Genomic DNA, 12584 nt, shown 5'->3' with positions numbered 1-12584 from the left:
AAGATCACCTGTAATCCCATCTGCTATCTCCCAGAGAGAACCGCTGTTAACATTTCAGGGTATAACCTTCCGGACTTTTTTCCTATGCATATTTATACATACATTACAGAAGTGGGATCACATCATGCATACTGTTACCTGCTTCTTCCACTCAACAGTACATTGTGAGCATCAGCACATACAGATACACATCATTGTTTTAAACTGTGGCACCGTCTTGCATTGCAGGCACGACTCTTCCCTCATTTACTGGACTAATCCTCTCTTGATGGGCAGTGAGGGTTCCAATTGTTTGCCATCATAAGCAAAGCTGTCATAAATATTCCTATATCCATATCTCTGCATACTTGAAGGATAAATTTCTAGAAATGGAATTGTTGAGTCCAGTGATGCTCTCTCTAAAGGCTTTTGATGCAGGGAGTAAAGAGCTCTTTTGTCAGTGAGGTAGGAGAAGGACCATTTCCTACGCCCCTCAATAACCCCGGGTAATAATTTTTCTTCATATTTGCTGACCTGATTGGTGAAATTATTTTATTGTTTCTATTTTTATTTCTTTGGTGACAAGGAAGGCTGAGCATTTTTTGGTCACATGTCAGATGGCTATTTGTTTTTCTTCCTTAATAAGTTGTCTCCGGAATTCCCTAGTGGCCAGTGGTTAACACTCTACGCTCTCACCACCAAGGGCCCGGGTTCAGTCACTGGTCGGGGAATGAAGATCCCACCAGTGCCGTGCGGCCAAAACCAACCAAACAAACAAACAAAGTTGCCTCTTCATTTACTTAGCCCATCTTTTATTAAGGTGACCATCTTTTTGTTTCTATATAAGAGCTCTTTATATGTTATGGGTATTCTCTTTGTTTTTTATTTGTGCTACTTTTTAAGTCAATTTTGCTATGTTATGTATGGTAAATATTTTCCCAGGTTTTGTGTTTGCCTTTTAGATTTGTTTATGGTACATTCTGTTATACAAATGCTTAAACACTTTATGTCGCCGTGTCCATCACTCTCTTCTCTTAGATCTCTGCCTTTGGGGTCGCGTTTATGGTACACAGAGTGGGATTCTGTAAGTAAGTGTTGTTGGTAGGTGTCATGTGTGAGTGTCGACTCAGAAATCTGTAAATCCAGCCCTCAGTTTCCAACTTATATATCCAGCTACCAATTTAACATTCTTTTTTCTTTTTTTTTTTTTGGCCAGGCCATATGGCTTTCAGGATCTTAGTTCCCCGACCAGGGATCGAACCCGTGCCGCCTGCAATGGAAGCACGGAGTTTTAACCACTGGACTGCCAGGGAAGTCCCCCCAACTTAACATTCTTACTTGGAAGTCAGACCCATATTTCACACTTACCATGTCCCCAAAAAGCTGTGATTTCCATTCCCCACCTCCTACTTCCCAGAGCCGCTTCTCCCCTAGAGCTCTCGATTCAGGAAAAGACCCATCTTCACTCAGTGGCTCAGGCCAAAAACTAGAGTATTCTTTTTTTTGCCCTCTTTTCCTCACATTTTATAACTGACCTATCAGCAGTCATGTCATTTCTACCTTCAAACTATGTCCTGATTCTGACCACTTCTCCCCCCTCCACCCGTACCACCCTAGTGGAAGGCACCTCGGTCGCTGGCCTGGGCTTATGCATTGGCCTGGTCTCTTCGCTTCTCTTCTTGACCCTCTGCAGTCTGTTCTCCACACAGCAGCTGAAGTGAGCTTTTAACAGCAAATCATCATGGTCCTCACCTATTCAAGACCATCCAGGAGCTTCCCATCACACTCAGGATAGAATTCAAACTCCTTACAATGGGCCATGAAGCCCCCTGGGATCGGGACCCCTCCTCTCCCTCCCACCTCCCCTCCCCCACACGCCCCCTCCCACTCTGTGCTCAAGCTACTCTGGTTTCCTTGCGGTTTCACACACACACCAAACTTATTCATGCCTCAGGGCCTTTGTCCTTGCTGTTCCTCTGCCTGGAAAATCTACTCCCGCCCCGCCCCGACCCCTGAGATTCACATGGCTTACTTCAAATATCACAGTGCCCTTTCCTGACCACACGTTCTAAAACAGCCTCACCTTTCCTCCTGTCATGCTCTGCCTCTGCCTTATTTTTCTTCAGAGCACTTATTCCTGTCTGACTTTATTACATAGGTTTATTTGTTGTTTTATAGCCTTCCTCCCTTGGAAGGTAAATTCTATGAAGGCAAGGACTTTGGTACTTAGTATGTGGGTGCTTAATGAATATTTGTTGAATGAATATGTGTAATACATGAATGTGTATGAGTGTCACGTTTGTGTGTAGATACATCTGCTGCGTGGATGGCTATCTGTAAGAACATCTATGTGTGGAACTGTGGAGGTAATGACATTGTGTTTGTGAATGTTCACGAATTTGTGTGCAAATCTGACTGCTTATGTGAATGCTTTGCTGAGAATGTCTGCGTATGTGTATTTGTGCATGAACCGTGTGTATGCCCGTGTGTATGCCCGTGTGTGCACGTATGTGCTGTGGATGTTTGGTGATGTGTCCACTTCAGTGAGGGTGGGGAGCTGAGACATCTGGACACGTCCTTCCTCTTATCAAATGGACCACTTTCCAAAAGTGACGTTTCAGGCCGTTTCAGGCACTCAGATGAGGACTGCAAGGGTCTGGAGGAGCCCTGGGGCTGGTGGGGCCCCGGCAGCCTCATGCTGATGCGAGCCACCTCAGCAGAAGGGATGTGCTCTCGGATGCGTTGGCCACCAAAGAATGAGGCTGAAGCAATGTGGGGCAGAGCAGGCCCTGGACAGGCTGTGTGGCCTCAACACGTCACTGCTCTTGCTCCAAGCCTCAGTTGACTCGTCGGTAAATGGGATTCATTGCTCTTGGCCTGCTTGCTTCTTGGCAATACGGTGAGAATAGAGGGAGGCAATGGCAGTGTGTGTATGACAGTCACAGCAACAGTGTTCTTAAAGCTGTGCAGCATATGAGGGTTGTAATCCACGATATCATCAGAGCGAATGCCTCAGTGTTCCCAGGCCAGCTCTGGACTTGGCCCCGTGTGAGCCTCAGTGGCTGTTTGTTGAATAAATAATAGGTGTGTGAGCAAAACAATGATGTGCAAGTGAGTAAGTGCCTGGGTGATTAAATGAAGAGATGACTGCATGAAGCAGCAAACGGATTGATGAATCCCAATGACTAACATGTTTGAGCACACGCTACGTGCCAGACCCTATTGTAAAGGCTTCTCTTAATCCATGCAGCAACCACATGAGATAAGTACTATTACTAACCCCATTTTGCAGGTGGAGAAACTGAGGGTCAGAGAAGTTAAGTGACTTACTCAAAGCCACAAAGCTCCCAGGTGGCAGAGTGGAGATTCCAGCCCAGGCAGGCTGACTCCAGAGCCCAGAGCACTAAACCCTACACAAGTCCTGCTGCGTGAATCAATGAATGAGTGGGTGAATGAATAAATACATGCAGGAGCCCTCTTGCTCTTAGCTGTGGGCAAGGCAGGCCACTTTCCGATGGGGAAGCAGAATCTCTCAGGGGTGAGGTGGGCATCCAAGGTGCGGACCTTGGGTGGTGTCTCCGCCAGGGTAGAGTGTGACCGCATGGCCTCACTCACATCCCCTCCCTCTCCCTGGTCTGCAGGCACATGCCGCGATGCAGCACTACGGGGTGAACGGGTACTCGTTGCACGCCATGAACTCGCTCAGCGCCATGTACAACCTGCACCAGCAGGCGGCCCAGCAGGCCCAGCATGCCCCCGACTACCGGCCCTCGGTGCACGCGCTCACCCTGGCCGAGCGCCTGGCTGGTAAGGGCCGTTTGTGGGGACGGGGGCTGGGGGGCCTGGAGGAGAGACCTGGGGGAAGAGACTCTGGAAGGTGAAGACAGGAGGGAGTACTGGGAACGTTTACTCTGGGAGACTCAGGAAGACCCAGGTCACTTAGTAACACAGGGAGATGTCAATTCAAAATCTGTGTGCGAGTGTCCAGAGCACCCTTGTTTGCCAGCACTGTGCTGGGCCCTGGAGCTGCCCTATGCCTTCAGATTCCCTTAACCACCCTGTGAGGGAGGGATTCATTAGCCTCTCTCACAGGTGGAGAGACTGAGGTAGGAGGTAAGGGACTAGCCGAGAGCATTCCAGCTAGGAAGTGGCTGGAGTGCCCAGGGAGTCCCATCTGTAACAGCTCCCATGTTTTGATCACTGATTGTATGCCAGGCACTGTGTGAGGCGCGCTCTCTCTCTCTGTGCGTCTAACCATTCAACTCCAGTAAAGGGAGGCTATTATCTCCATTGTATGGACAAGGAAATGGAGGGTCAGAGAGGTTAACTCTAGGCAGGGCTGGGGTAGGAGATTAGAATGTGACATTATGGCTAAAAATCTGAGCTTTGAAGTTACAGACTTGCAGTCATTGTAGGGTCTGCCCACTCACCTCTCTTCTCTGAGCCTCAGCTTCCCCCTTTATAAAAGGGAACATGGTGGTGCCCATCCCATAGGATGGTTGGGATGTTATTTGAGATAACATAATCAAGGTATTCAGTAGGGACTGGTAGGTGCTCAGAGGAAATTATTACCCGGGTCCCAGGGGAAGTGCCCATGAGGGAGCTGCAGCCTGGTCCCTCCTCTCCCAGTTCAACTGATTTTTGCCCTGCCCTGGCAGCCCCTCAGTGAGCATGGGAAGGGTTTGATGGCATAGGTGGGGAACGTGATTTCCTGGGAGGTGAAGCCACCTGCCCCATGCTGTCCCAGGCCAAACCTCAAGCAGCTGGTGAATTGCTCTGGCCCTGGGCCAGGTGGTCCTCAGAGAGCTTTAGGACACTCCCAGGGAGGCCAGGTGCCCAGAGACTCATGAGAGGGCACGGCAGGAAGAATGTGGCCAGGATCAAATGGTGGGGCAGACCAGAGAAGCATGATCAGCTGATGCAGTCAGGGAGGGCTTCCTGGAGGCCACGGAGCAGGAGTCAGGCCTTAATAGGACAAGGAAGGGGGACTAGCGTGAGTAAAGGCACAGAAATGGGTTGGGATACGAGGCCTGGGTAGGGGTTCCGGCCTGGCAGGGAGGGTGAGGCGGCCGCTTCTACTCCTTTAGATGCTGCCAGGCTCTGGGAAGGGCTCAGTGGGCAAAATGGAGCCCCTGGTCTCCTTCTGTAGATCAGCATTGTGGTCATCAGTGTCCAGCATGGGGATGTGGGTGCAGTCCTGCCCGGGCTGTGGCTGCTTCTCTGGTTTGGAGTGAATTCCCTGTGCCCAAGCTGGTGGTGACATTTGATCCTTACCATGTTCCAGGGCTCAGAGAGGAAGAGTCAGGGACAGAGGCTCACCTCTGCTGGTGGGGACAGAGGAAGTGGAGTATTCAGTGCTCCCACCAATTCTCTAATCTTGAGAAGGAGGGATATGAGCTCCAGGCGGGCCTTTGTATGGAGGCCTCGCCTTCCAGCAGGAGGTTTTGCTGACGGTACAGAGAGCCTGGCGTCCCAGGCTGTGACTACCTCCCACCTTTGTAGTCCCTGAAGCCAGCAGCAGAAGGCTGAGCTGCTGCTCCCACACCCAGTGTTCTACTGAGAGGGGTCCTCACTCCTTCCCCTCCCGCAGCGTGACCAGCATGAGCTCAGGGCTCGGTCCAGGCTGGGATCAGTACCAGTTTGTAAGAGGTTCAGGGCTCCCTCTTTACACTGAAAAAGGAGCAGCCCAAAGTCTGAGGCTTCCTGGATACCCAGTTGCCTCCTACTTCCTCGTTTAGAGTGTGGCGTTGACTCCCCAGTCCCTGGAGTGCAGGGGAAGGACCTTGGCAGCCCTGTGCAGAGGCTGACACAGCTCGGGTTCCCTTCAGCATAGATAGTCCAGGGTCCACTTATGGGTGTTGGTAGGCGGGGAGAGAGAGGTTAACTGTCCATCCTCCAGGGACTGGTCAAGCAGAAGGGTTGGAGGCTAGACAGCAACCCCAGACAGACATCTATGCTGGGAGGTTCATGTTCCCAGCACGTGGGCAGGACTGTGGAATCTGTGGTCCACCAGGCCTGTCTCCCCTCCAAGCCTGTGGTGGTTAGTACCTGCTCTCTTTGTCCTTCCTTCCTGGAGGAAGCAGCTAGAAGGGTCAAGACCACACGCAACAAGGCTTTCCTGTGTTCTGAGGGCCCTGCCAGAGCCAGGCTTTCTGTTGAGGAGACATAAGAGCAGGAGCCTCAGGTCCTGCCATCAGAGATTCACAGGCCAACTGGGACGATGAGATTCATACCCAGAGGACATAGGATCAAGTGCCAGTGAATTCCATCTCCTCAGTCAGACCTCTCCTGAGTGTACCTTGCAGATAAGTCATGGCCTGGCTTCTCATGGTCGGGACAGTATTTTGTTGGTATCTAGAATCTAAGGGTCATAGGCTATTAGAAGCTTTGTGACATGGACTTCCAAATTATTAGCATCATGTACTCTCAGAATATTATACCCTTATTATTCTGGGACTTTAAGGATTTTAGGGCAATGCCCACCCACCTACCTACCCACCCATCCCAAACCAAATAAGGAAGATCCCCCTCAGTCATATTCCTGACAGCCATTCATAGAGATGAGTTAGACCTCAGTGGTCCTGATAGTGAATGATGGGGTGGAGCGATCTTGAAAATCCAGCCACGTGGAGAGGAGATGGGTGATTTCCAAGGGGGAAAGGACCAGGGTCTAGCTCTGGCAGGACCACAGTGGGTCAGAGCAGGGTAAGATTCAAAATCTATTTCCCATAATTAAATGGGCCCCCTCTCCTTGCCCTCCAACGGCTGTACATTTCAAGACATCATCTTGGAGGCCCGCTATGGCTCCCAGCACCGCAAACAGCGTCGCAGCCGCACGGCGTTCACGGCTCAGCAGCTCGAGGCCCTGGAAAAGACCTTCCAGAAGACTCACTACCCGGATGTGGTGATGCGTGAGAGGCTGGCCATGTGCACCAACCTACCTGAGGCCCGGGTACAGGTAGGACCCAGCTCCTCTAGCTAGACCTTGCAGGCAAGCACCAGCCCATCGATCTGGCTTCCTGCTGTCCAGGAGCCAGCACTTTAGCCCTCGGTGCCACACTGCAACTGGTGTCTCCACGAATGCCTTCAGCGACAGGGAGGGCGGGTTGGAAAGGATTGTGTGTGTGTGTTTGCTACAGGGCGGGGGCAACCTTGCCACTCACACTCCCTCCGGGAGCACCCTGCCCCTCAGCTCTGCTGCTTCCCCCCCCACTCCTGCTCTCCTCGCCCTGTTCCCAGGTGTGGTTCAAGAACCGCAGGGCCAAGTTCCGGAAGAAGCAGCGCAGCCTGCAGAAAGAGCAGCTCCAGAAGCAGAAGGAGGCTGAGGGCTCCCACGGGGAAGGAAAGACTGAGGCCCCGACTCCAGACACCCCGCTGGAGGCCGACCAGCCCCCCAGCCTGCCCAGCGGCGACCCCCCTGCTGAGCTTCACCTGAGCCTATCCGAGCAGTCGGCCAGCGAGTCAGCCCCCGAAGACCAGCCAGACCGGGAGGAAGACCCCCGGGCAGGGGCTGCGGGTTCCAAAACTGAGAAGAGCCCTGGGGCTGAGAGCAAGGGGCTGGGCTGCAAGAGGGGCAGCCCCAAGGCAGGTGAGGCCCAGCAGCAGCTGTGGTGGGCCGGGGCCCAGCCGAGGGAGAACAAGCAGGTCTAGTCGCACGCGGGCCTGGCTGGCGAGGGGGGTCAGAGCAGTGATAGAGTTAGCCTTGGTGGCACTGGACCTGACCCAGAGAAAGGACTTGGCCATAGCAGGCCTGTTCCAGGTGGTCACCCTTTAGTTGCTGAATCCTGCAAGGGTCCAGGGAATTCAGGGGGTCAGGGGAGAGGCTGTGTGGCAGGGGAGGGGTACTTGGGGAGCTCAGGGCAAAAGCTATTTATCAACCATTATGGAAATTTTCCAGTATTTTAACAACCAGTACAGATGTACCAGTGCATACTGGGTGAGTACCATATGGGTACCAGAGAGTCCCACATGCAGCAGAGACTCAGAGCTGTGTTTTTGACGGAACAGAGCTCTGGCAGGAGGCATAGCTCAGACACAAACCCTGGGCTCAGGCAGGGAGTGGATGGGGCTGTGAGCTGAGAGCTGGAGGGGAAGGGGAGCCACAGACAGGAGAGGGGAAGGGGAGGTGACCGCCCTTGAGAAGAAAAGGAGTCTTTGGGTGGGACATTTCTGTACTGCCTGACTTGCTTATGGCTCAGCCATTCCCCGTGTCAATCTGTGATTCTGTTGTGATGATTTCAAGAGTAAATAAAACTCTTTTGTCCCACCAAAACCAAACAACAACCAAAAAAAAAAAAAAGGAAAAAAGAAAAGGAGTCTCCCTAAGAAGTCAGACTTGGGGGCCTTCCAGAGTCTGGTGCTCCTCCAGGAAGCTTGGGTCCCTCCCTCCCAGGATCCTGGGGGATGCTCAGCCCTGGCTGACGTGGGTGGATATGGTTTCAGCCAAAGCCTTGTCTTGTCTGCAGCTCCAAGGGGGTGGCAAGGCCGAGGGAGCCCTCCTGGCAGACCAGTGCCCTGTCCTGAGTCCTCGATTCTTGGTTCTCTGCTTGCAGATTCCCCGGGCAGCCTGGCCCTGGCCCCTGCAGCCCCCGGGGGCGGCCTCCTGGGCCCCTCCCACTCTTACTCCTCATCCCCGCTGAGCCTCTTCCGTCTGCAGGAGCAATTCCGCCAGCACATGGCCGCCACCAACAACCTGGTGCACTACTCTTCCTTCGAAGTGGGGGGCCCGGCCCCTGCTGCTGCTGCGGCTGCCGCCGCCGCCGTGCCCTACCTGGGCGTCAACATGGCCCCTCTGGGCTCACTGCACTGCCAGTCCTACTACCAGTCGCTGTCAGCGGCCGCTGCTGCCCACCAGGGCGTATGGGGGTCTCCACTGCTGCCCGCACCCCCCGCAGGCCTGGCACCTGCCTCGGCTGCCCTGAACAGTAAAACCACGAGCATCGAGAACCTGCGGCTTCGGGCCAAGCAGCACGCGGCCTCCCTGGGACTCGATACGCTGCCCAACTGACTGCTGGCCTCCCACCCGCCAGGGCTCTTGGGTGCCCCCAGCCCAGCCCCATGGTTAACCCAGTACGGCTCTCAGGGAGTTAACTCCAGGAGCCCAGGGATCCCGGAGCCTTGGAGTCCTGCTTCCTGCCCCTCTCCCCCTCCCCCCACCAAAGCTTCAGCCCTCGGTGAAGCCCACACCTACGCCCTGCCCTCTGCATGGCCCTGCTTGGATCCCACGGAGGCTGAATGAGGAGGAGGTGAGAGGCTGGTGCCCCCAGCTTTCCTCGGGGAGTGAGAGGCTCTCGCTGGCTAGATCCCTGCCTCAGCGTCACCTCCTCCCATCCCTCCCTTCCTCCCCTTCTGTCCCTAGTAAGTTTGTGTGTGGAATGTGAGATATATAAAGCTATATTTTCAGGCACCTGCCTGCCCCAGGCCCCCTGCCCTGCTCCATCTCTTCTCCTCTGCTGCTCCCGCCTCCACCTGCAGCTTCCACATCTCACTCTGGCCTTCCCTTCTCTCTGTCTCTCTGTCTCCCCTTTCCTTCTTCCCTGCCCGCTCTCTCCCTGTCTCTGTCCAGTTCCCCACCCCGTCTCTCCCCAGCCTCTGTTTTCCCCACTCTGGATCTTCCCCCATGTCTCTCCTCCCTGCCCCCGCTTTCTTTCTTTGGCGCTGGCTGAGTTGGTGTTGTCAATTCCCAAGCTATGCTTTGTTTGGGGTTGTGGCTTTTTAGTTTCAGTAATTTTGCTTCTTCCTGTTCCTCTCCTTTTGCTTCTTCCCTGCCTGTCTCCTCCCCGCCGGCACCCTCTTGAGGCAGCTGTTTCTTTGCATCCCCAGTAGAGGTGATACGGTCCTCGCTGGAGACCCTGGAACCACTGGAGCTTCAGGCAGTAGGGGGCACTAAATTACCCCCCCCACCAGCCCAGATTCTAGAAGGGCATGTTCTCTTCTCTCTCTTTTCTAGCTTTGAGGCCCCCCCCATACCCCTGATTGAGGAGGAAGGGAGTGGAGGCAGGAGTCAGACTGGGGCAGGCAGCAAAACGGCAAGGCAGCATCTCCGGCTGCCACGGCGTTCATCCAGGCCTGACCACAGGGCTCCAGACCTCTCTTCGGTGAGACTTCCCTGGGTGGAGGGAGGCAGCAGGGAATGGGTGCTCTCAGAGAAGTGTCTTCAGAGGAATGCGGTCCCACGCCCTGGGCCTCCAGGTTCTGCAGTTAGTGTGCAGGGCAGGGGTGTGGCTAAGCCAGGAGGGAAGGTCGGACTCCAGCTCCTGATCACGGTAAGCGCAAACCATGCAGCAGTGCGTAGTCTCAGGCTTCTGCTGGCATCCTGTCCCAGAGCCAACTGTCGAAGTAAGGGCTCTGTCCAGGTAGTCACTGGCTCAGAAAGGTATGCTCCTGCTTATGGCCAGGAACCCAGCCCTGCAGACTCCCTCTCCGGGTGGAGTGACCTTGAGTCAGCCCGTAGCCTCTCTGGGCCCGTTTCTCCACCTGGATTAGATGGCCTGTAATGTCCTGTCCGGCTCTAACATTCTGCACGTCTGTGCTTACAACCTTGTGGGGCAGAAGTTTTTAGTTAAATTAATAACAACCACGAAAAGGCTCTCAAAAACACAATGTATGAATTAGAAAATGACTGTTGCCTTGCTGTGGAGCAGTGGGTGTCACACGCACAACCTCTCCTCTCCAGTCTCTGCATCTCAGTTGCCCCAGTAAGTATAATGGGTCCTTTCAAGTTGAGACAATCTGGATTGGATCCTGTTGTTCTTGAGTTTTAGTCCAGCTTCTGTGGTCCCCCCATCTCTAAGCCTTCACATGGTCTCAGGGGCTCAGGGTAAGGGGAGGGAAATGGCTTGCACAGATTCTGGGTCATGATGCCCAACCCTGTGCAGCTCACCACTGAAGCCTCCACACCCTGCTTAGGGAAGTTGGATCTGAAAACCAGGGTAAAGATTCCTAAGGCTTACCTCCTCTCCCAGTGGTAAGAGAGGGGGGTCTACTGGCAGGATTGCTTTGCAGAGTAGTTGATGCCCATGACCCTTGGGGAGTTCGTCTGGCCTAGGGCAGATGGAGAAGGCTTTGGATGGGAGCAAAGTGAGGGGGATGGTAGCTTGGGCCAAGAAAGCTGTTTGAACAAAGCAGTGGAGTGAGACTTTGTGGGTGATGGGGAAATGGTGGCTGGCTTCATGAGAGGTGGGGCTGAGGGTCCTGAATCCAGTATCTCACCTGGATGTGGCAGGGACCAAAGCAGGCAGGTGAGGGTTTCTGAACAGGGGGATCAGTTGAGCCAGGATCAGGTATCTGAGATTTGGAAGGTGAATCCAACAGCCACAGGAGATCAGAGGAGAGACTTGGGCAGGGAGACAGGAGGGTAGCAGAGACTCTAGGAGACAATAGGGATTTCTGGTTTATCCTCTGGGATCAGCTCCAGGAAGTTCTGTTTCCGAAATGAAAGCAATCTCATCTAGCCCAGGCATGGGGACTGAAGCTTTTTGCCTGTCCCTGGAGGCAAATGACTGTCACTGGACCTTGGAATCCAATAGCTCTAGACATTACCACCTCCTCCAGGAAGCCTCCCCTGACTTCCCAAGGAGCAAGTCCACCCCGGAGTCATGTTCTATTATGGCAGAACCAGGCCCACCTCTGGCTCAGCCCAGCTTCCCTCAGAGCTTTGTCAATACTTCCTCATTCAATTGACCCAATTCCACCAGCCCAGAGAAGGCAAGGAAAGTATATGTGGTCCCCTTCCCCGGGCAAGTCTCAGCGTAGCTTAGGGGACCAGACTCAGTGACTGAAAGCAGCTAGAGAGCAAGAGGGGAGAGTACTTGTAAGCCGTACCCTGCATCTCCTGTCAGCTTGGGGTGGGCCCAGCACACCTGAGACTGAGGCTGAAGTCTCGCCCAGGTTGGCCTGGTCATCTCAAGGCTGAGAGCCAGAGGCTCTGACTGTTCCTTCCAGGAAGGCCTCATTCCTCTCCTCTCCCTCCTGTTGGAGGTCTCCATTTCCCTGCTTCCTCACTTCCCCAGAGCATGATCCAGGGGCCTGGGCCCCCACCCCGACTCCGCAGCAGCGGGCTGTACAGACTGCTTTCCAAACCAGCTGTTTTGTGACCTTTTGTGCTTAGAGGTCGTGCCAGCCCGTGGCAAAACCACTGTGTACCGTATTTATTTATTCTGTTAGTTGAAAAAACAAGACTCAAATGCCCCTCCCCAGCTCCACCCCCTGCGTAGTACAGCATGACACTCTGTCCCGTGTATCCCTCCGTCTGTCTGTCTGACTTCCTGTGACGTTGTGACCTGTTCTTTGTCCTACTTGGCTAATAAAAGAGAATCTGGCAGCACAGCCCTCGGTCCAGGTTCATTCCCAGAGATGCCCATGGTGGGCTGAGCAGATGTCGTCTGCCTCAAGGTCTGCTCACGGTGATCCAGCGCTGTGGCCAGTGGTCACGGTGGTCTAGCTCCCTCCAGGGCCCTCACCAGTCTGTGGCTGGTGTGCCACTCTGGGGAGGTCATGGGGAGCAGAGGGACCAGGGCGGGGAAGGGTTCCACCGTCTTCTCTGGGCGGCTTGGTCCTCGCCTAGGCCCGTGTGGCAGGGCAGCTGGGGGCTAGGGCCAGCTGAG

At 54.1% G+C, this 12584-nt stretch overlaps 1 protein-coding gene across 2 annotated transcripts; it reads left to right on the top strand.

Annotated features, from left to right (window-relative positions):
* Positions 1 to 3632: 3632 nt before the first annotated feature.
* Positions 3633 to 8986, top strand: DMBX1 (diencephalon/mesencephalon homeobox 1; the record flags this gene model as incomplete). Of its 2 annotated transcripts, none has more annotated exons than XM_082674426.1 (4): positions 3633 to 3786; positions 6759 to 6937; positions 7219 to 7567; positions 8532 to 8986. In XM_082674426.1, the coding sequence occupies 4 exons, from the start codon at positions 3633 to 3635 to the stop codon at positions 8984 to 8986; spliced, it is 1137 nt and encodes a 378-aa protein (XP_082530552.1). The 2 variants fall into 2 exon arrangements, with proteins under 2 accessions (XP_082530552.1, XP_082530551.1); XM_082674425.1 differs by having other exon boundaries at positions 6744 to 6937.
* Between the last annotated feature and the right edge of the window lie 3598 nt (positions 8987 to 12584).

The sequence above is a fragment of the Grampus griseus genome (genome assembly GCF_964374135.1).
Source record: "Grampus griseus genome assembly, chromosome: 1".
Lineage (NCBI taxonomy): Eukaryota > Metazoa > Chordata > Mammalia > Artiodactyla > Delphinidae > Grampus > Grampus griseus.
Note: the sequence above shows the minus strand (reverse complement) of the source record. Positions and strands in the feature narration are given on the sequence as shown.